The sequence below is a fragment of the Paralichthys olivaceus genome, chromosome 16 (assembly GCF_024713975.1).
Source record: "Paralichthys olivaceus isolate ysfri-2021 chromosome 16, ASM2471397v2, whole genome shotgun sequence".
Taxonomy (NCBI): Eukaryota; Metazoa; Chordata; class Actinopteri; order Pleuronectiformes; family Paralichthyidae; genus Paralichthys; species Paralichthys olivaceus.
This window is the reverse complement of record NC_091108.1, coordinates 15338461-15358468: the sequence shown is the minus strand read 5'-3', so window position 1 is coordinate 15358468 and position 20008 is coordinate 15338461. Positions and strand designations below refer to the sequence as shown.

General features: G+C 39.6%; 1 protein-coding gene across 6 annotated transcripts; it reads right to left on the bottom strand.

Moving 5' to 3' along the window:
• Window positions 1-1219: 1219 nt before the first annotated feature.
• On the bottom strand, window positions 1220-12541 carry LOC109639366 (receptor-interacting serine/threonine-protein kinase 2). 6 transcript variants are annotated; one of them, XM_020102785.2, is made up of 11 exons: window positions 11959-12541; window positions 10738-10891; window positions 9320-9475; window positions 8544-8701; window positions 7957-8006; window positions 7686-7847; window positions 6898-6983; window positions 5541-5642; window positions 5268-5376; window positions 4814-5017; window positions 1220-3838 (listed from the first exon to the last, which is right to left on the bottom strand). In XM_020102785.2, the coding sequence occupies exons 1-11, from the start codon at window positions 12159-12161 to the stop codon at window positions 3453-3455; spliced, it is 1770 nt and encodes a 589-aa protein (XP_019958344.2). In that variant the 5' UTR covers window positions 12162-12541; the 3' UTR covers window positions 1220-3452. The 6 variants fall into 6 exon arrangements, with proteins under 6 accessions (XP_019958344.2, XP_069366996.1, XP_069366997.1 ...); XM_069510895.1 differs by having other exon boundaries at window positions 5268-5360; window positions 5537-5642; window positions 11959-12538; XM_069510896.1 differs by having other exon boundaries at window positions 1220-3835; window positions 5268-5360; window positions 5537-5642; window positions 11959-12538.
• Between the last annotated feature and the right edge of the window lie 7467 nt (window positions 12542-20008).

Below are 20008 nucleotides of genomic sequence, written 5' to 3'. Positions count from 1 at the left end.
ATGCGCTGTCATTAAGGAGTAATCTAAATACACAGTGGTTTACAAAGCACCTGCTTCTCCGTCAGTCACTGGGACAGGCTACTACAGGCCTGTCTCACAGCGGACAGTATCAGTGTTGCTGATTACTATGACTCCATTCAGTTCAAGAGTCCCAGTGAGACATGCCAATGACAGAGAGGCAGCACCAAAATACCAGCGAACTGAAGCAGAAGCAGCTCAATGGACATTCATTGAATTATCTTCACCTTTTATTTGGTGTTGATTTGTATTTGTTTTGCATCTTAAGGGTCATTTTTCTGGAATTTGGCATCTTTGAGGTTTGTTTTGTGTTTCCTGGACGTTGGTTTGCTTCTCTTTGTCCTTTTTGTGTCTTTTTGGTCATTTTGTGACTTGTGGTCAATGTGTTTTGTTTAGTTCTTAAGAGTTTCTTGTCTGTGGTCATTGTGCAGGTCCTTCATAGTACATTTTAATCTTTTTGAGGTTGTCTTGCGTCTCTAGGTGGTCCTCACCCCTCTGTTATGGTTACATTTGGTCCCAGGTAAGCCCGCTCAGTATTTCATGGTTGTATAACTGGCAACTGTAAGACAAAACTGTTTTATTTCTTTTTCTCAAAATGTTTTATGCTCCCACCTCCATCCTCTTTGCTTTTTTCCTGATAACAAGCTCTTTGTTGAGACAAATTAGTTACTTTATGATGCAGACAGTAATATCATGTTAGCAGAGGTGTTGAATGGACTGACCAGATGGGTCATGACAGATTGGAGAACACTGTAAATGACTCTGTCCAGACCTGGCTCCATGTAGTGTTATGAAACACAGACCATCAAATGGAATTTTACTGCCTTGTTGTAATATAATTTCACTGAGCAGTAAAAAAAAACCTCAGTCATAAGTATTCTTCCACACATCTCATTCTTTGTATCTTTGTGCAGATGATAACATTATATAACTGCTGTGTTGCAACCTGGGACACTCACCCGGTTGAGTGGGCACCACATGAACGGAGGCTCACAGCTGCAGATTTGGTTTCGACCGAGCCCTTCGCTCAATGTCACCCCGCTCACTCTACCCCTTTAAAACTCCGTCCTGTTGAATGATGGCTCGAGACAAAGAAAATATCATTTCAAGAAAAGTGTTTTGCTAATAACCTATATATGACGTTTGGATTAATGTTACACACAAAGAAATCAAGAGGAAAGACGATGACAGCAAGCAGAAGTAAAAACAGAATACCAATTTTATTGATGAGTTTGATGCAGTATATGAAAAACCTGACTTTCTGTTGAAACCAAAGCTTCACATCAGCCAAAATTGAATTAAATAATAATAACATCACAGTTTGATGAACTGTCACCAATAGTTGACACTAAACCATGTCCTAAATGATGGGCTGCTGTTTTGCACAATTCGACAGACATCAGATTAAAAAAAATTTTAACAATAGATCACAGATGAAAATATTTATAAAAACATAAAACTATCATCTACAGTACAAAATATGTTACAACATATCTAGGCTATCAAATGTGTAGTATTTGTTCTCTTAATTTGATATGTTTGTAAAAGGCCGTTACATATTACTATAGATGCGACCAAAAGCAGAACATGAGGCACAGTTATCAAACATGAGGTGACACTAGTCCCATATTATGGAAGTATATTGAGCTCCTTGGACTTCCTGTTGGCAGTTAAATGAGGGTAGTCATAGTGGAACATTTTTTTGTAACAGAGTCAGAGAACGACCTGCTGTGACTCATTTCTCACTGTGTTTTTCCACATTGCAGTTATTACTGAACTGATATTTACCTTGGACTTAATGACGGGGAACACAACTTAATGCTCAATGATGAAGTGCATTTTCTCATAGAAATTGGAACAAAAGGTTATTCTGTGATGAATTTATGGATATTAGAGATACTACCACAGTTACAATACTGTTCTCTAAGCACCAATTTAAATAAGTGAAAGAACTGATGAAGACACAAAGGCTATTCATGAAAAAACAATTTACATTCACACAAGAGCTGAAACAATTAGTCGATCGACATAAATCAATAGTTTTTTCACTCCAATGTCATTTGGCACAAATAATTATATTGGTTAGACGTTTGAATGAAGTGATATGTGGAGCTAACAAACAGGTTTAAAAATCATATTTATTAAGATGCACTATTCCAACTGTTTAAATGTAAGTGTGACATTGAACTGTTTTCTGAATGTTTTATAGAAACATTACTACCGTCATTTTGAGCAGATTAGGCAGCACAGAGTAACAAAAGTGACTGAATCTACAAGCACAGCAGGTTTGTTTTTCTGCTTGTGTTTTGCACTTGTATCAGCTCAGTTGGATAAAAAAAACTTCTAACCTCAGCAGAGAGCGAATGGAAGAACTGTGACTCCTGTATCCACGAGGCTCAAGTGTTCAAATTGAATATTATTGAATTATTGTAAATACTTCGAGGTGAGGCCACTTTTCAGAAAATAAACCAATCATAAGGTCGATTATTTTGTAAGTACACACATGCAGACACACATCCCCCTCATTGTGGGTTTGATGTTACAATCTCAGCTTCCTCTTTACTAATTGTCCCAGCCACTATTTTTAATGTTAACAGTAAAAAGGGAAAAAAAAAACAGCTTTCCATCAGTCACATGAACACATTCCAACAAAACAGATCATTCCTATGCTTCACTGAATAACGAGAAGCTGTTGACGTTCAAGAACACCTAGCCATCAACAGCTCTGAAGTATTTCGGACTGCATTTTGCGGGTGTTTCTAACAAACACTCTCTCTGAGCAGTAAATCAGTGGTCACAACTACATGATAGTTTAAGATAAGATTGCTACAATTGGAATTAATGTTGTTTTTGCTGCAGGTTTTCCAGCATATTAACAGTCCTCCCGTCATTTACTCAGATCAACTGAGATTACCAAGAATATTTGTGTTCAACACATACGCACACATAAAAATTTGAGGCTACATAATCAATGGTAATTGAGAGGAGAGACATCCCATCATATATCCAGTCATTATGAAAAGACTATAAATAAATCACCTCTGTAAATCCACAGCGTTGTAAAATAAAAATCACTGATTCAGTTTAAATCTTTTGATTCTGATAAAACAGAATCCAGTCCATCTCTGGTTGAAGTGGAAATTACATTCCATACAACCTGTTTTGAAATGTAATTTCCTTTTCCTCAACCGGCTGTTCCTCAGTCTTCTTAGGGAATAGTGGTGAACATGGTTCAGAACATGGTTCAGAACATGGTGGTTCAGAACATGGTGGTTCAGAACATGGTGGTTCAGAACATGGCGGTTCAGAACATGGCGTTTCAGAAAATGGCGGTTCAGAACATGGTTCAGGGTGGTGACAGCAGTACCACTGAGAGTCAACTGTAGTATGACTCTCGTGTGAGACTTGTCTCTGCTGCTTGGCTCTGACAGCTGCTAAATGTTCCTTCTGTAGGGTATGGACAGAGGCGGCGCACTGGGGACGAGGGCGGTGGTCTGGGAGCTGATTTCAGGCGGATACGGCTGCAGGCCCATCTGCTTGTTGTCGTGCAGCTTGCGGACAATGATGCGACAGAAGTCTTCATTGTGCCGGTGACAGTTGTCCAGGAGCTGGCGGACCTTGGCTGTGCGCGTGGGCTGGTTTTTCACGAGTTCATAATCTTCTTGCATCAGCATGGAGCGGGACAACAGGGCGTCCAAGCACTGGTTCAAACAGGCCTCTGTCATCTGGGAGACGATCTCCTCACGCTTAGTCGCAATCCACTGAGTGATGGGGCCTAGTGAGGTCGGAGAGTGCTGCGGTGTAGGAAAGTGATCTGCTGCTAAGGAGGAGAAAGAAGTACGATTCATGTTTTAGTGGTAAAATATGATCAAACAATAAAAACAATGTGTCATATTGGTATTATTGCCTGTGGGATTAAGTCAAGTCTAATTTATTTACATAGTACAATTCTCATACTTATTTTACAATCTATAAATAATGTATGACAGCCTCTCTTCTCATGCCACTATTAAGAAATAAACCTCTAAAGGAAACAGGGGCAAAAGAAAGAAACTCCTACCCTATAGCCATCTGTTTGCTAAGGTGGGCATACACTGTGCAAATTTAGAACAGTTTTTTCTATTTTGCAGAAAGAAAGAAAACTATGTTTTAGACTAGTATACTGTAAATAGTTCACTAGCTACTCTCTGATTACACTTTTGTAAGAACCCCTTTACCTCCATCTTTTTCTTTCTGGCTGTGCAATTGCTTCATGCCATTAACAACATTTTCTACAATTGTGTTTTGCCATTCACGCAGAGGCAGTGAGGATTTTGGCTTCAACTCTACAAGAGCTTGATGAGGGTGGACCAAAGTTTCTGACATGTCAGAAATGTATCCGACAACTGAAAATTGGTAAGACTTTAACATGAGTTGCACAACTCAGAAATTGGGTCAAAATCTGGCTCAAATCGCAAATTGTATGTCCAGTTTTACCGTTTTGTGCAATCACACAGTCGACATACATCTTCGTTAGATTTTGTTTTGAGGTAATTAGCCATTGTAATAACAGGGCTCACCTCCCTATACCCAAATGTTCAACCAAAACAAGCCTTCATCCTCCAACACTATTTATCAGGGTCACTGTTACTGCATCCCTGTTTTAGATTAGTTCGGAGATTAGGATTAGGAGATTATTTAGCCTACTTACCTACATAAGGAAATACAAACAAGCTAGAGAGAATGATAATGGGTGCAACCAGATCATTCTCCAGGGTTGTCCCAGCACAGTGGAGGTAACTTTAACTGCTTGTACCTTGTTGCTGTGGCTGTGGCTTGAGGGTAAGGTCGTCCAGTTGAGTTTCACACTCTGTAATCGGCAGGCCGGGTTTGATGGGAATATTCAAATCATTCAGGGTCCTGGCAGTCTGGTAGGTATTGAGGTTGTTTACTTGGGAGCTGTCCTTCAGAGACTCTGGAGGCTCCAGCGTGTGAGCGAGGAATGACGATCGAAAGTTATCTGCATAAGAAATAGCAAAGGCAGAGGTGTGATGTACCCAGGAGATGAATGAAGCTCCTATTGTCAACAGATGTTGCATAAAATGTAACATTTGGAATCGTCTGAGCTGCTCCTGTGTTGTTTATGGAAAACCATCCTCCTAAATGTTGTACATTAGTACAGATAGTCACAGCAGCTTAACTACATAATCAAAAAATATGCTGATTGAAACATATGTTTAAACATAACACACATGTAATGTTGTCATTACCTTTAGACTCTGCAGTACTGTTGCTGGTGAGAGCACCTGGTAGAGATATGTCTGTGTCCTGAGATGAAGAGGAGCCGGAGCCTGAGCCTGAGCCTGAGCCTGAGCTCTCCTGTGACAGATCAGCCACTGATATTTAAGTTCCACACACACATTAATAAACACAAAATTTACACTTTAATTTTGAGATTTCTACAGTCATATTAGTTTAACAGCCCATTGTATGTATTCCTCACAGCATATGCTGAACATAGGTAAGAATTAGTGGTTACTGACTGGCCAGGGGCCGGGCCTGCTCTTCAGCGTGGACAGGGATCCCTCCTCACTCCTCTTCTCACACACTGACTGAGCCGAACAGCAGCCTGACCTCTGCCTTAACTGTGGAGTGAGTAAGAGGGGAATAAGAGAATGAGTCAAACTGACAGTGTGCAACGATCAAATGTGAATAATGTGCTAAACTGTATAAACCAGAATCAGGACTAAAATATATATATATCTACATTGTGAGATACAATGTTTTTCAACATTTTCATTGATTTCCCAGACAACACATGACCCATTTTCAAATCAACTATTGAACCTCAAACACTTCCCCTTTTTTCTTTCTCGTTCCTTTCAACCTCAGAACTTCATCAAACTTCAACCTACAAATAATAGTTTTCTTTAAACATCTTTTAACTGGAGACACAGACACACACACACACACACACACACACACACACACACACACACACACACACACACACACACACACACACACACACACACACACACACACACACACACACACACACACACACACACACACACACACACACAAACCAAAACCGAAAAGAGGAAGGATATGTAATTTTTGACCTGTCCCCTTCTCTTAAAACATAGCAATCTGCCCTAGATTACACACCAGTTAATTTCAAGTTTTTATTCATGCAAACACATTGGATATCCAGCTTTAGTTTGCTGCTGCATGTGTTTTTGTAATGGGACATTCCCTTAACTTAAATTTAGTCACACTCATATCAGCCAATACCATTGAGACACGACAGAAGAGGAAACAAGTCTTTTTTTTTTTAAATAACCTACCACACATGTTCCGTTTCACACTAAGTCACACACATTTACAGCAAATGTGCATTTAGTTTAAATTTTATGACTTTTGTTTTTTTGTTAATTCAAATTCCATATATTTGGTTGTATTTGTATTTCGTTTTTAATTAATAATTTAATTTAAGGTTAATCTATAAAATATCAAGCCTCAATTACATTTTGACAACAACATCTATCAATTAAAAAAAACCAAATTATTATATGTATATATCGATTTATCAGACATTTTTATGCTCTAATATACAATAAATAACAGAATTCAGTTGGGCTGTACTTTTAATATAATGCCCATCTTTCTAATTACATTAGCTACATTACCAATGTCCCCATTCTGTTTGTTTTCAAACTAAACTCCACTCTCCACACTCACGTATCCATCATCTTCCATTAGCTACACCACAGTGAATCAGACAGCCTAAGTGTTGACAATGAACCACAGTGTCCCCAGCTTGATTGTTGCTTTTGGTTGTAGACTGTCAGCTCTCTAGTACAGGCATAAACACCTTCAAAAAAGATTGTGACTGACCTTTGACCTCTGGATCTGCAGCACGGCTTCTAAGAAGTCGATTTCGTCAAAGTTTCTTACCATGGGCTCCAGCTCAATCAAACACTCTGTGGTGAAAAATAAAGCTCTGTTAGCTGGGGGAGAGGTCAGAAACCTGATACTTCACTTTTCTTTAGGCTACTTTTATTGATAGAAAGCTGTATAGTCATCAAACCATTTTGTAAAACAACTGTAAGTTCATAAATCTGCAGCATGTTCTGATTATCATGCAGCTCATAAAAAGGAGTTGGTTTGGTTCTGGACTTAATATGAATACCTGCAGTTTGAACAAATGCTGGGAGAGAACTTCATGTGACAGGAAGCTGATTATTAGTCAGAACTTCGTCAGGGTAAAATTCTTCACTAGAGGGATAGGTCTGTTACTCAACATGAACAGACTTCCAAAACTGTGAAAATCGTGTTCACAGAGAACAGCAACTAATAAATATGAAGAGTGGAAGGAAGAAACTACGGCTAACTGGCTAACAGTGTGTGTTTCCTTCATCAACTGTAATTTGCCCTGGAAACTACTACAAAGACAGGGCAAAAGCACAGATAAAACAAAAGTAAAAGCCTCAAATAAATTTTCTCTGGGTTTCAACATTGTTGGAAACATATTGGATAATGCAAGTACACAAGTCAATAAAATATATATTTAGTTATTTAAAACAATTGTAATGAAGAATTGTTACGTATTATATCTTTAATGATGAATTTGCAATATTCTGCCAGAAATGAGTTCCTGCAGTTGAGTTGTTGCCTGAACTTACTCAGGAAGGACGGTCGTTCGTCAGGGTTGCTGGTCCAGCCGCAGGTCATTAAACTGATGAGGGTCCCTCTGCTGGGGATGCCAGCGGGCAGGCTGTCTAGACTTGTATCTGGACGCATACCACGCAGCACACTAAACATGATCTGCATTGGGTTTGTCACTTCTGAACACACATAAAGTAAACTTCATAAGAGGGTGACAAATCAAACATGGATATATAAAATAATTTGAAAACAAAAAACCTCAAGTGTGATTTAATAAAAATGTGTTACCCTCGAATGGTATCTGCCGAGACAACACCTCCCACATGATGATGGCATAGCTGTAATGTAAAAATCAAGAGACAGTCAGGGAAAATCAGGGTTGTGTCGTATGAATACTGGTTTTCCCCTTCAGATGTGAGGGATTTTACAATGAGCTAATGAGAAAGGCTGCTTTGAGGAAGAGTGGTGACTGACTGAGCTGTTGCACGGTTCAAATGGGTCTTTTAATGAATCTACTTTTCATCTCCCTCCCACCTCCCAATTTAACCAGCTGATTGTGCAATCGACCAATTTAGCCTTTGGCAGATGTCACTGCATTGTTGTGTTTTGATAAGCAAAGAATCCAATCCAATGTTTGGCACATCATCTCACCGTTCCAAGCAGGAAAATGTTTGACAAATATTTACTCTATTGAAAAAAAGTTTTCAAGAGCTCAATTTTCAAATTTTTAACATTTGAACATCTTGTACATCAAACATTTTTAAATAAAACTAATGATATGGATGTCAATAACCAGATTCAGGGAGAAATTATTGTTGTCCATTCTAATTTCCAATCTTTTTCTAATCACGCGTTATTGGGATTTGTTGTGTCACCTGTACATGTCATGTTTCACATCGGCACGGCGGCTCTTGGATGGTTCGTACTTCTCCGGGGGCATGTAGATTACTGTGCCACCCATCTCTGTGGGCTTGGACCCTGAGCCTTTACTGACAGAGAGCTGGCGCCATTTTGAAAGGCCAAAGTCTGCAATCTGGACAGAACAATTGCAGAAAGTTACCACATATATCACTTTTACAAGACATGTTTTAACATTGCTTTTATTTGAATCAGCACTTTTTCTGCAAGGTGCATGTGGGCTTCAGTTATTAAAAAATAGGTCCGCCACTAAGAATTTCTTTCATCTTACTACCAAATCTAGAAATCTCTGTCTGTCCTTGAGCCTTCAAACAGAAAAATGTGGGGCTTTTGTTTCACTCAAATAATAACCAGAACCATTTCTGTTGATTGACTAATCAATCGAGTGAGTCAGTTCTAATCAGAGTTTTTAAACACAATCTAAAGAAGTCCAAAACCAAATGAAATGGGACTTACATGACAGAACCATGAAACTTAATCCAAACTAAAACACTATTTACTTTGTTCTATCATGTTTGGTCACTCATTTATCCAGTTGCTGAATAAATTACTTCATAAAACATTGACAAACTCAAGGTTAAGGTCCTTAAATATCATTTCTTTACAATTAAATCTTTCCTGAAGCAAAACTAAGGAAATTGTTATGCAGTTAAACATGAATTGTGATCACAGGAGCAATTAAAATGAAGCCATCCTTTGCCTCTGAATGTTGTTGTAGTTAACTCACACACACCTTGACATGAAATTCACCATCCAGCAGTATGTTCTGCGTCTTTAAGTCATGATGTAGGAGGGGTGGGTTCATGTTGTGAAGGAAGTTAACCCCAAGTGCGATTTCATACAGGATCCTCAGTCGTAAAGGCCAGGCGAGATCAGGGTATGTGTCTTTCTGTAGGGAAACACAACAGAGCAGATATAAAACAACAAAAAATCGATCCCCCTCATTAATCTACAATTTTTTGCAGATTTGTCCAAAACAAAATATGAGAACATCACATATGTTTTCGGACACTTAAAAGCTCTCCCCCTACTTCTCTTTGAGGTGTTTCTCTACCATGATTTTGTCAGCTTGAACATTATTTGGAAATGTACACATCTGTCTGTATAGTGTCACACTGATGATATATCAGAGCAAAACTCCAAGCCATAAAGTCAAAGGAAGTGGCAGCAGAGCTCAGAGACAGGATTGTATCAAGCACAGATCATTTAAGTTACCCAAGAGCCAGAGCGGGCTCCAATATTCTAAAATGGGGAAGAGATGTCGAGACTAGCCACCCTGACTAACTACTCAATCGGTGAAGAAGGGCCTTGGTAAGAAGAAGAAGATATACTTTTATTGTCACGTTTAAGAGAAGTGACCAACAACTCTGTGGTCACTCTGGTTAGCCCCAGGGATCTTGTGTGGAAATGAGTGTTCAGACAAAAACATCTCATTAGTGAAAGTAAAAATTATATTAAAACTGCTCCATAATGAAGGGTGTGGTCCTAAATTCTTCTTTATGGGCAGAGAATAACAAACACTTGTTACACAGAAAATATTTTCTCAGTCTGAGGTAGATCAATTGTGTGCTATACCTCATCACTGTGTTTGTACGATGCATAAACATTACATCGATAAATAATAAACCTATTGCATATTGCTATTGATATCAATTACATTGAGAAAATAATCGATATTGTTGTATTGCCCCTCCCTTAGTTAATGGAATTTCAGATTGAGAAACAATATTTTCTGGGCTGATGAAACAAAGATGACACTCAGAATGTTCACTACAACACATGGGAATTTCCCTTAACTAGGTCTGCTCTCTTCACATTTATTCCCCTGTTAGTAAGAGACTGTAAGTAAATGAGGTTTCACTTTTGCTTGCTATTTCACAAGCAGGAAAGCTACATCATTCATGTTCACGATGAGTGAGATATACAGTAAAAGAGACAGAGAGATATAGTTTGCCAAAAGCAACAAAGAGTCTCTCTCTTCAGACGTTCAAGAAACAAATGTGGAAAGACAAGAACTGTCAGTGTCTCAATGTTTAACACTGCAAGGAAGATCACACCACTGTTTGCTTGTGACATGTTACATATTTGTTCTTCTTTACTGAATGAAAGAGGAAGCCGTGATGGTCTCAGACTTGGGGTGCATATAGTTACCTCGTGGAGCAGCTGGTCCAGAGAACCATTGCTCATGAACTCTGTGACTATGCAGAAGAACTCCGGCTCGTTGCAGATGCCAAAGATCTGGATGATGTAGTTGAATCTGGCTTTGTGGAGCACCTCGGCCTCCTTCAGCAGGCAGTTCCTCTCTCTGAGACATAGCCAGCGATAGAGTCAGTCAAGTGAGGAAAATATCAAAACAGTGATGACGTGTAGTGTTGTGGATAAAGAGGTATGCTTGGGGAAATCATTATCACAATATTAAGCTGGATACTTGACCTCTATCCTACTCCCATGTAAAGCAAGAGGCCAAACTATTTATATGTAAAACACTTTCAATTTGTTAGTGTGAACAGGTTGTGCTCCATTACTTGGTCTATGTAAATGAGTAAGATTATAATATTATTGAATCATATATCACACTGTGCTCTCATTGAAATTCAGCAAATAGTCATACAGAGTTATTTCCCTGTCATTCCCTGTCTTAACATTACCTCACAATGGAATACGGGATGTGGTGCTCCTTTAAATATTGTTTAGATGTAAATGAGTTTCTCTTGAACCAGGAGTACAGCAGACTGTTAATGTGATCTAAATATAAAACCCTGCAGCTCGTCCAAAGAGGAACTCCTCCGCCTAGAGCAAGTTAACTATCACCTGAGCTGCAGGAATGAGGAATGAAGTGATGTCAACTGGATTCTAACCTAGGGCTGGGAGATATGCCAAAAAGTATATCAAGATTAATATTTTCCCACAGTCGATATCGATCACTTTCACAATAAATGTCACATTATGAATCATTTTATGTTTAAAGACTGGTTTTCGCGCCACAGCTAGGGTTGTGGTTCTAAACTTTTCTTTGTGAAGGTTACAACCACAACCTTCACAAAATCAGGCTTTAAACTACAAATAATATGATGAATAATATATGAGATTCATCATTATAATTATCGATGTAGACTGATATTGAAAATATTTATCTTATTTGATCTTAGGCCACATCATCCTGCTCTACTGTGAACACGTTTAAATATACCGGTCTAAACTAACATGAGCCCACAGTCTGTGCCTGTACAGTTGATTTCTTGTAAATGTTACAGTAACAGCAGAGCCTAAGTTTCTGGTAAAGTGTGTAACGCATTTAAATGATCATTTCCTTCCTTTCATTGTACAGTGGCCTCTACGGTCTCTTGAGCTCTACGATCTCGATGCAGGTACCTTTCTCCTACAGGAGAGTCGAGCTTCAGGCACTTGATGGCCACGGTGGTCCTCCAGTCCGAGTGCTGAGCCTTGAACACGGTGCCGAAGCCCCCTCTGCTCAGGTAGTACAGGTCCGTCAGTTTCTGGTAGGGGATCACGGGCAAGGTGCTGGTCAGACTGCCCATGTTCACGCAGCCCACCGCTGCGGCGTGAGGCTCCATGGCAACTGGTGAATATGTGGAAGTGTGTGAAGCCTTAATCCTCCGCCGGGTCCGCCACTGAGAGCAGAAGTGCCTCTTTAGCTGGACGCAAAGAGGAAGAGCGCTTCCATTCACACGCGCGTCATAACGTCACGGAGAGCTAGCAGGCTAAGCTAACGGCAGTGTGGCGGAGGAGGGCGGCTACAAAGAGAGAACGCATCCGATGGCAGAGGAACCAGTTTACCGACGAGAACCGAAGAGCAACCAAAGAACCGGAGTTAGATATGTTTTCGTACCCGTGTGTTGCGGTGGTGTGTCGGTGCTTCCTGTTAGCCGCTGTCAGCCACTGACAACAACACGGCGCGCGCGTCTGAGCCAGGTGGTTTGTTGTTGCTAATGACGACATGCTTCCGGGGTTTTACCTGCCGCGTTCACGGCCGCAGGTTTTAACACCTTCAGACGGTTGAACTAGTTTTATTTTATTTCTGGGTTGCTTTCTTAACACTTCACCGTAAATACACACACAAAAGATAAGTCCGAACCTATTTTCAGCGAGGGTTTCAATCATATGGTTTCAATGCAGCAGTTTAGTTTCAGTTTGTCCACAGCAGAGACACACACATCCTGAGAGCCTGAACGCATCTTTTATTATGGGTTTTTTGACAGGATGGAGTTTCCCACGAGGGACTTTTCTGACAGGGAAACGTCTGATCCTGAAAGAGTGTGAAACCCTAACAACACGTGTTCGTTTTAATCTGTTAAAACATTTCTGAAACAAGACATTTTTTAAGTCATTATGAGGTGGAAAACTCACATTCTCATTTTAGGGAATAATGGGAATAATGTTCAATACCTTTATTCACCCACAATCCCTTCTCACATTGTTAGGGACCTGTTGTTTTCACTACAACCCTCAATTCAAGACGAATAGAAAACTGCATAAAAATAAAAAAAAACTTAGATTTATATAGCCCATCGACAACTTTTACCATTATTACTATTATTAATTACAATATCTCAGTAATTCATTATTGTATGAATTGTGCATGTTATCAATAATAATTAATAGTCTTTACACTGTTGTTTCCATTTTAACTAGTCAGATCTGATACCTGATGGTGCTCAAGTGTTCCTGGTCTTTCTCGCCTCTCTCTCTCCCCTACTTCCTCCTCCCCACTATCACTCTCTCTTCTCTCCCCTCTTTTCCACCCATCTCTCCTCTCCTCCCCCCTTTTTCTTTGCTCACCCCAACCGCTCAAGGCAGATGACCGCCCACATTGAGCCTGGTTCTGCCAGAGGTTTCTTCCTGTTAATGAGGGAATTGTTCCTCTCAACAGTCGCCAAAGTGCTTGCTAATTGTGGGAACTGTTGGGTTTCTCTATATTTAATAAGATTTTAAGGTCTTGACCTTCTATGTAAAGTGCCTTGAGATAATGTATATTATGATTTGGTGCTATACATATAAAATTTAATTGAAAATTGAATTGAATAGCGCCTTTCGGGACACCCAAGGACACTTTACAATAACCACAATAGAAAACACCAACAGTAGCCTCAGTGAAGGTGTGCACACCACACGATGCACAGCTTTATTCTTACATAAGAGCTCAAACTCGAGCAATCAGGCTCAATAACTAAACTAAAGTTTTTCAATACGCTATTTAACTTAACCAATGCTCAAGTGATTGTATATAACAGCTGTATAGTTCCTTCAAAATGAATTTGTATTGCATCATAGAGCTTCAATCTCATCCTCACATGTGACTCCGCCAAGTTTCTGGAGAGCTCAGATATGGCCAAATGGAGATGGATCCAAATAAACACATATATCATTATAGTTTGCAAAGACCAAATGTGATGTTTTTCCAGCAGGAGGCAGCAATGCGCTTCCCGTTGGTAATTAATTTAAAGGAGGGCTTCCATTTAACTTGCAAAGTTCATGCTACTAAATCTGCTTGGCCCCCATGGCATGTAATGTCACGATCTGGTGACAGGACTGTTGTTATGCTAGTTGTTTCTGCTTTCCATATTTTACTCCTATCAAAGTTGTGTCTCTCAGTGACCTTTCCAAGAATTGTTCCACACTGGTGCAGTTCAACTTTGTAAAGGTTGTTGTTTCTACACTCCTCATTGACAGGCTGAGGTACCACCTAATAAAGAGCATGAACCAGTCATGTCCTGCCATCTGCTTCTCATCCTGCAACAGAGGAACTATTTTCTGGGAGGTGTTCAAACATTATAGACTTTATTCCCTGCACCATTATCACTTCTTTTGTGGTTACCCACTCTGCACAGCTCTGTTGAACATCACAGTGATGACTAGACTGAGGTAAGAGGCAGCCCAACTCAAGGCTTTAACTGCAAATATAAACTCATTTGAGAAGTATACAGTTATTAATAGAATTAGAAAGTACGATTTAGATTTTTGCCATGTATCTTCAGTATCATGACTGAAAAGTTTAAAAAATGTTGTATTAGTACATAGCCTTTGTCATGCATTATCATGTTATTAAACTTCTTTTGCAGAAAGTGCAATATAAAAAGTAATTTGGCAAATCATTGATAAATGTAGCCCACTTGAATGGGAGAACACTGGCCATTCATATATACATATGTATTCTTTGTAACATTTATTAGGGAAAACAAAAGGAGGTCAAATAATTTCCTGGCACGTGCACAGCACATGCTACTGACACAAGGACAACTCTCTCTCAATGGCCTCTAATCGTTGGTGGCACAATGTTTAACAACGTGGTCTGGTGAAAACCCATCATCAACCATCCAAACAGTGCAACAGGGGTCCAGAAGCACAACAAAGTTTTGGGCAATATTTGACAAGACCCACCTCACGTTCATGCTGCTCACTTAGAGCTACAGCTGTGGACTTGGACCTGGAGTGAGTCTGAGAGAGCAAATTAATAGGATACAGTCTCTGCCTTTTCCTTGAAAAATTTAGTGTCTACACAAACTGTTGTTACACATCTGTTGCTGGTGTAGTTGCACACATTAGCTTGAAAGGATAACTTGGCTTGTTTAGTATATTATGTGAACATTCCTGTCATCCTGAGCATCCTGCCTAGGCCTGTTCAAATAACCAGCAGATCAGTACAGCTTTGCTTGATACACCGCATGGAAACAGCCCTATCTGATTCAACTGATGCCCTGGCAATAACAATGCAGTGCATCATTAAGAATACAGAATACAGAAGCATAACAATGAGTTTGAATAATGTGAGTAAGACAACAAGTGCAACAAGTAGTACATCGAGTACAAGTGAAAAATCTGTGTGTCTTTATCATTACTACAGGACACTGATCTATGTTCACCTGCAGACCAAAGAGGGAATCGATTTAAGCCTGGTGTGTTACATCAGGTTTTTTTGTGTCTTCAAAGTTTTATTGAATAAAGAGTCATTGATATGATGAAAAACACAGTGGTAGGAGAAGGGATAGCAGGGCTGTGTTGTTCTTTATACTTCACAGATGATTTGGCTGGGACACAAGTCTGAGTCTAGGATGTGATATTGGCCAAGAAAGAACCCATTAAATTTTGGTGTGGACCTGGACAGAGGTCCGGCCCTTTTGACTCATTTTCCAGGGAATAATTCTTGAATCTGAACCTCAACAACAAACTGGACTGGTCCACTAATACAGATGTCCTGTACAGGAGGGGCTAGAGTCGTCTCCATCTGCTGAGGAGACTAAGGTCCTTCAGAGTGTGCAGGACACTATTAAGGACTTTTTATGACACTGTGGTGGCTTCTGCAGTGTTTTACGCCATTGTCTGATGGGGGTGCAGATGCACTGAGAGGGACAGAAAAAGATTAAATAAACTGGTTAGGAGAGCCAGCTCAGTCTTGGTGTGCCCTCTGGATTCCACTGAGGATAATGTCTCAAAATGATAATGATAATATATCGCTATTTATAGCTTTAGGTTTTTATATCTCAGTGAATCCAATGTAGCTGTTGATAAAGAGCGGTTGGTATGGATGGTGGTGGAGGAGAGCATTCCGAAGTTGCCTGGGAGGTTTGGTTTGGCTGCTGACCAGCAGAGACACACCAGGTCACTTATGTGGACAGACTGAGGATTTATAATAAAGATTATATTATGTATAATATATTGTGGGTCTTGATTAGTGACATTAGTGTTTCCGATATATTCTACAACTAGTTTCAATTCCCATTTGGTTACGTTTTATAAAATCATTTGTAATAACTTTGTGTTTTTGTTTTATGATTTGTGTCTGTCACACTCCACCCAACTACCACATGTCCTCTCAATTTTTTCCTTCTCTCCAGCTCCACTGATCTCACCTGTTTTCCATTTCCAGTCGCTGGAACATCCCTGCCTACCTGAACACCTGCTCCTCATTTCCCTCATCTGCTCCCTGCTAAATTGTTTGCCTTTGTTTCTTTGTGCTGCACCTGTAGTGGACTCCTGTTCATGCTACCTGTATGCAGTTTGTCCATCAACCTCAAATATCTTTATTCACTGCGTCAGCCTGTCTGTCTGTGCTTGGGTCCTACCCGCCTGTGCTCCTACAACAACAGTCATGTGACAAGTTTTTTGATTATTACCTCAGCCAAGTAGGTTATGCTTTCATCTGCATTTGTTTGTTTTTCATTCAGCAGGATTACCCAAAAACTACGAACTAGGGATTGAACCACTGTACTTGGTGGACGACCTGCTTTACCTCCTGAGTCACAGCCACCGACACAGTAGTAGTGTTTTGTCACAAAATAAAAATGTACTATTCATAAATTGAATCAATGGATAAATGATCTCAATCCATCATCTTTTCCAATTCCAATTCCTACTTTTATTGCTTGTGGGACATTTCAAACTGTATATTATATATTGTACACAGTGGGATATGGATTCTTTTCCTGATCTGATCTCACCAAATACAGCCTCATATTCAATCAGCCTTGACTTTTTATATGGAAATAGATTTATATGAAGCTACAGGGTTTTAAACTGGTGTAGCACTGAAGCTTCGTCCATTTGAAACACTTTGATGTGTTTGCTGGGGCCAAACGTCACCCTGGTTTTTCCTCATACAGTATTTATCCATGCCTCTACTAGTTCCACTAGTTCTGTTACTGCTTTATTAGCAATCAATCAGTGGTAATACTCAAAACCTCTAAACTAAATAATTTTAAAAAACGACAGCATGATTTTATCTAACTATACTAGAGCGTTTATTCAGTTTGTACATTAAAATGATTCAAATTCAGAGTCAGATCATGTTAGTCACACTGACTCTAGCTGATGAGGTATTTCTCCAAATGACCAATGTCAAATGTTCCATGAAAGTAAAATAAGTTTCTTGCAATGAAGTGAGTTATTTCATCTGCACCCAAATCAAAGAATTGCATAAGATAACTAAGTTTTATTGTCTGGAGGAAGTTAAATCAAATATTGCATCATTATTGTGGATGTAAATCTACAACTCAAACTATCACTGAACTTTCATTTATGTCTTCAAACACACTAAATCTTCCCTAAAGTGGATTATATAAGAACATGATAAACTCTGCCTGTGGTATTTATTATAATATCTTTAGAGACATCTCCTATGAAAATAATGAATTCCTAGGGAAAATTGTCCGGTTTGCTTCCAAGTATCATATCTTGCTTGTCCCCTGTTTCACATTTTTGAGCTTGTGTTAAGTGGTTAACACTCTCCAGCTCCAAAACCTCACAGAGCAAATCTCCACTCGCTCTGTACAGACAGGGCCCTATCTTTCAAAGCAGACCTTTGAACTGTTTTTGTAACAATTTCATGGGGGTCTTTTTGACATGTCACAGTGGAAGGAGCAGGCTCTCGGTATGACAGTGGGGGGGCTGTGCTCCACTCCAGGACGCAGAGATCGAAGCAGCGAGAAGGAATTCAGCTGTGATCACTTTTATCATTCACATCTGTGCTTCGCTGACTGACAGCTCAAAATGGTTTCTGTAAGACCAACCTGTCAGAATCAATAGTCATTATGTATTGCTGCATAAAATCTGAGATGGGCAGCAGTTCTGAGGTCTGGATATAGGCACAACTGAATCTGCTTTAAATGTCCAACACATGCACAGTCCACCTCAACCAGGTATATTCACTCACTGTGCGTGAATAGATCTAGTTTGAGGACTGTGCTTGAATGAAACCTGCCTGAAACTTCTGCTGCAGCTTGTTATGATTAGAGAAGCTACATCAGTTATCAGTCTTATTTAAGTTTGGTGACCTCAGGTAATTCAAGTGAAGCTCAACCCAAGCTGGAGCGCTTGTTTGAACCACAGTCTGTATATAAAGATGGACAACATGGCTGCCCCCCAAAAGTGAAGCCAAAGCATCTTTACCGCCACCTGGTGGCTGGCTGAAGTAATGGTCATAAATTGTAATTTGTTAAATGAGCCTTAAACCAAACTAAAAAGTCATTGTACACCTAAAAGATTTGAGCTGTAACTTTTGAATAGGTGTAACTTTTACCAAGGTCCCTGGCTTAAGGTTAGGGTTGTGTCTTGGACAGAATCATCATAAGGAAAGATAAAATGGTGCAAAGGTCAAAGCTTTACAAATGCTTGTCACACCAATAATAATAATAATAATACATTTTATTTATAGGCACTTTTCAGAGCACTCAAAGTCATCTTAAACGGCAGATATATAAACACAAAAAACAACAACAAACAATGTATCAAAAACATCAATAAAATGAACAGTGAATAAAACATGTAGTTTGCAAAATGGAATTGTGGCACGGTTGGGTGTGAGGGATGGGCGGAGGAGAATAATGTTGCGTAGGAAGTATGCTGACCGGGTAACATTATTCATGTGGGCTTGGAAAGATAATGTGCTGTCAAAGATGACCCCCAGACTCTGAACCTTAGAGGAGGTATGTTTTTTTACTAGGACAGTAGGAAGAGGATTTATCTGACAGGTAGATGGCTTCGATTTCTGAATGAGGTCAGGGATTTCAACAGCCGAGGGAAGATTGAAACTTGAAAGTGAAAGAGAGAAAAGGGGCTGAGAGAACCAGTGGGGAGGGACTATAGGAGCAGTTAGGAGACAGTTGCTGGAGAATTATGTCAATTTTATAGATTAGTCATTAAAAAGGGCATTAAGGAGAGACAGTAGGAGGTTGAATACAGATGAGGTGCAAGAGTCCGGTGGTCGTAGTATGTTATTTACAGTACCAAGGAGAACAGGGCTCTTGTGTTGCCTCCACTTGAACTGATTAAACCTGAGTAAAAGGTTTATTTTGCTGAAGAGAGGGCATCCTTGTCATAATGAAAATGATCGTTGTACATTTCATTTTGCACAACAAGTCCATTTTTCTTGTAGAGGCATTCCAAACGGTGGCCAATCAATTTGAGTTGGCGTAGTGCAGGTGCAAATCATGTTGCAGAATGGGAGGAGACAGTCCAGGTTTTTTAAAGGACCATGAAGACCATTGTTGTAAAGAGAAACAAATTCATCAGTGTTGGATAAACAGCAATTGCTTTAATCCAAGTCCCTAGAGAGAGCATTGTTGATATTGTCTATAAGTATATTAAAATCTCCCAGCAATATTATGTTAGGCAGAGAGTGAGCACAAAGGAGTAAGGAAAGCTGCAAATTCATTTAAATGTCCTTATTTAGCTTGGGTTGACGATAAACAAAGCAAAGCAACGTCAGTAGGGGTATAGGCCCATTCATCTGTCATACATTCTTATTCAGGTTAAGGTAATCAGAGACTGTTGTCTACATGACAGTGTTTTATTCATACTATTGTCCATGGTTAATATCCAAATATTGATGTCCATGTAAACGTGTCACTTTCTGCAGAGAAATTGAGAAATGTCTGTAAACACTGATAGTGGACCCCAAGTTACATTC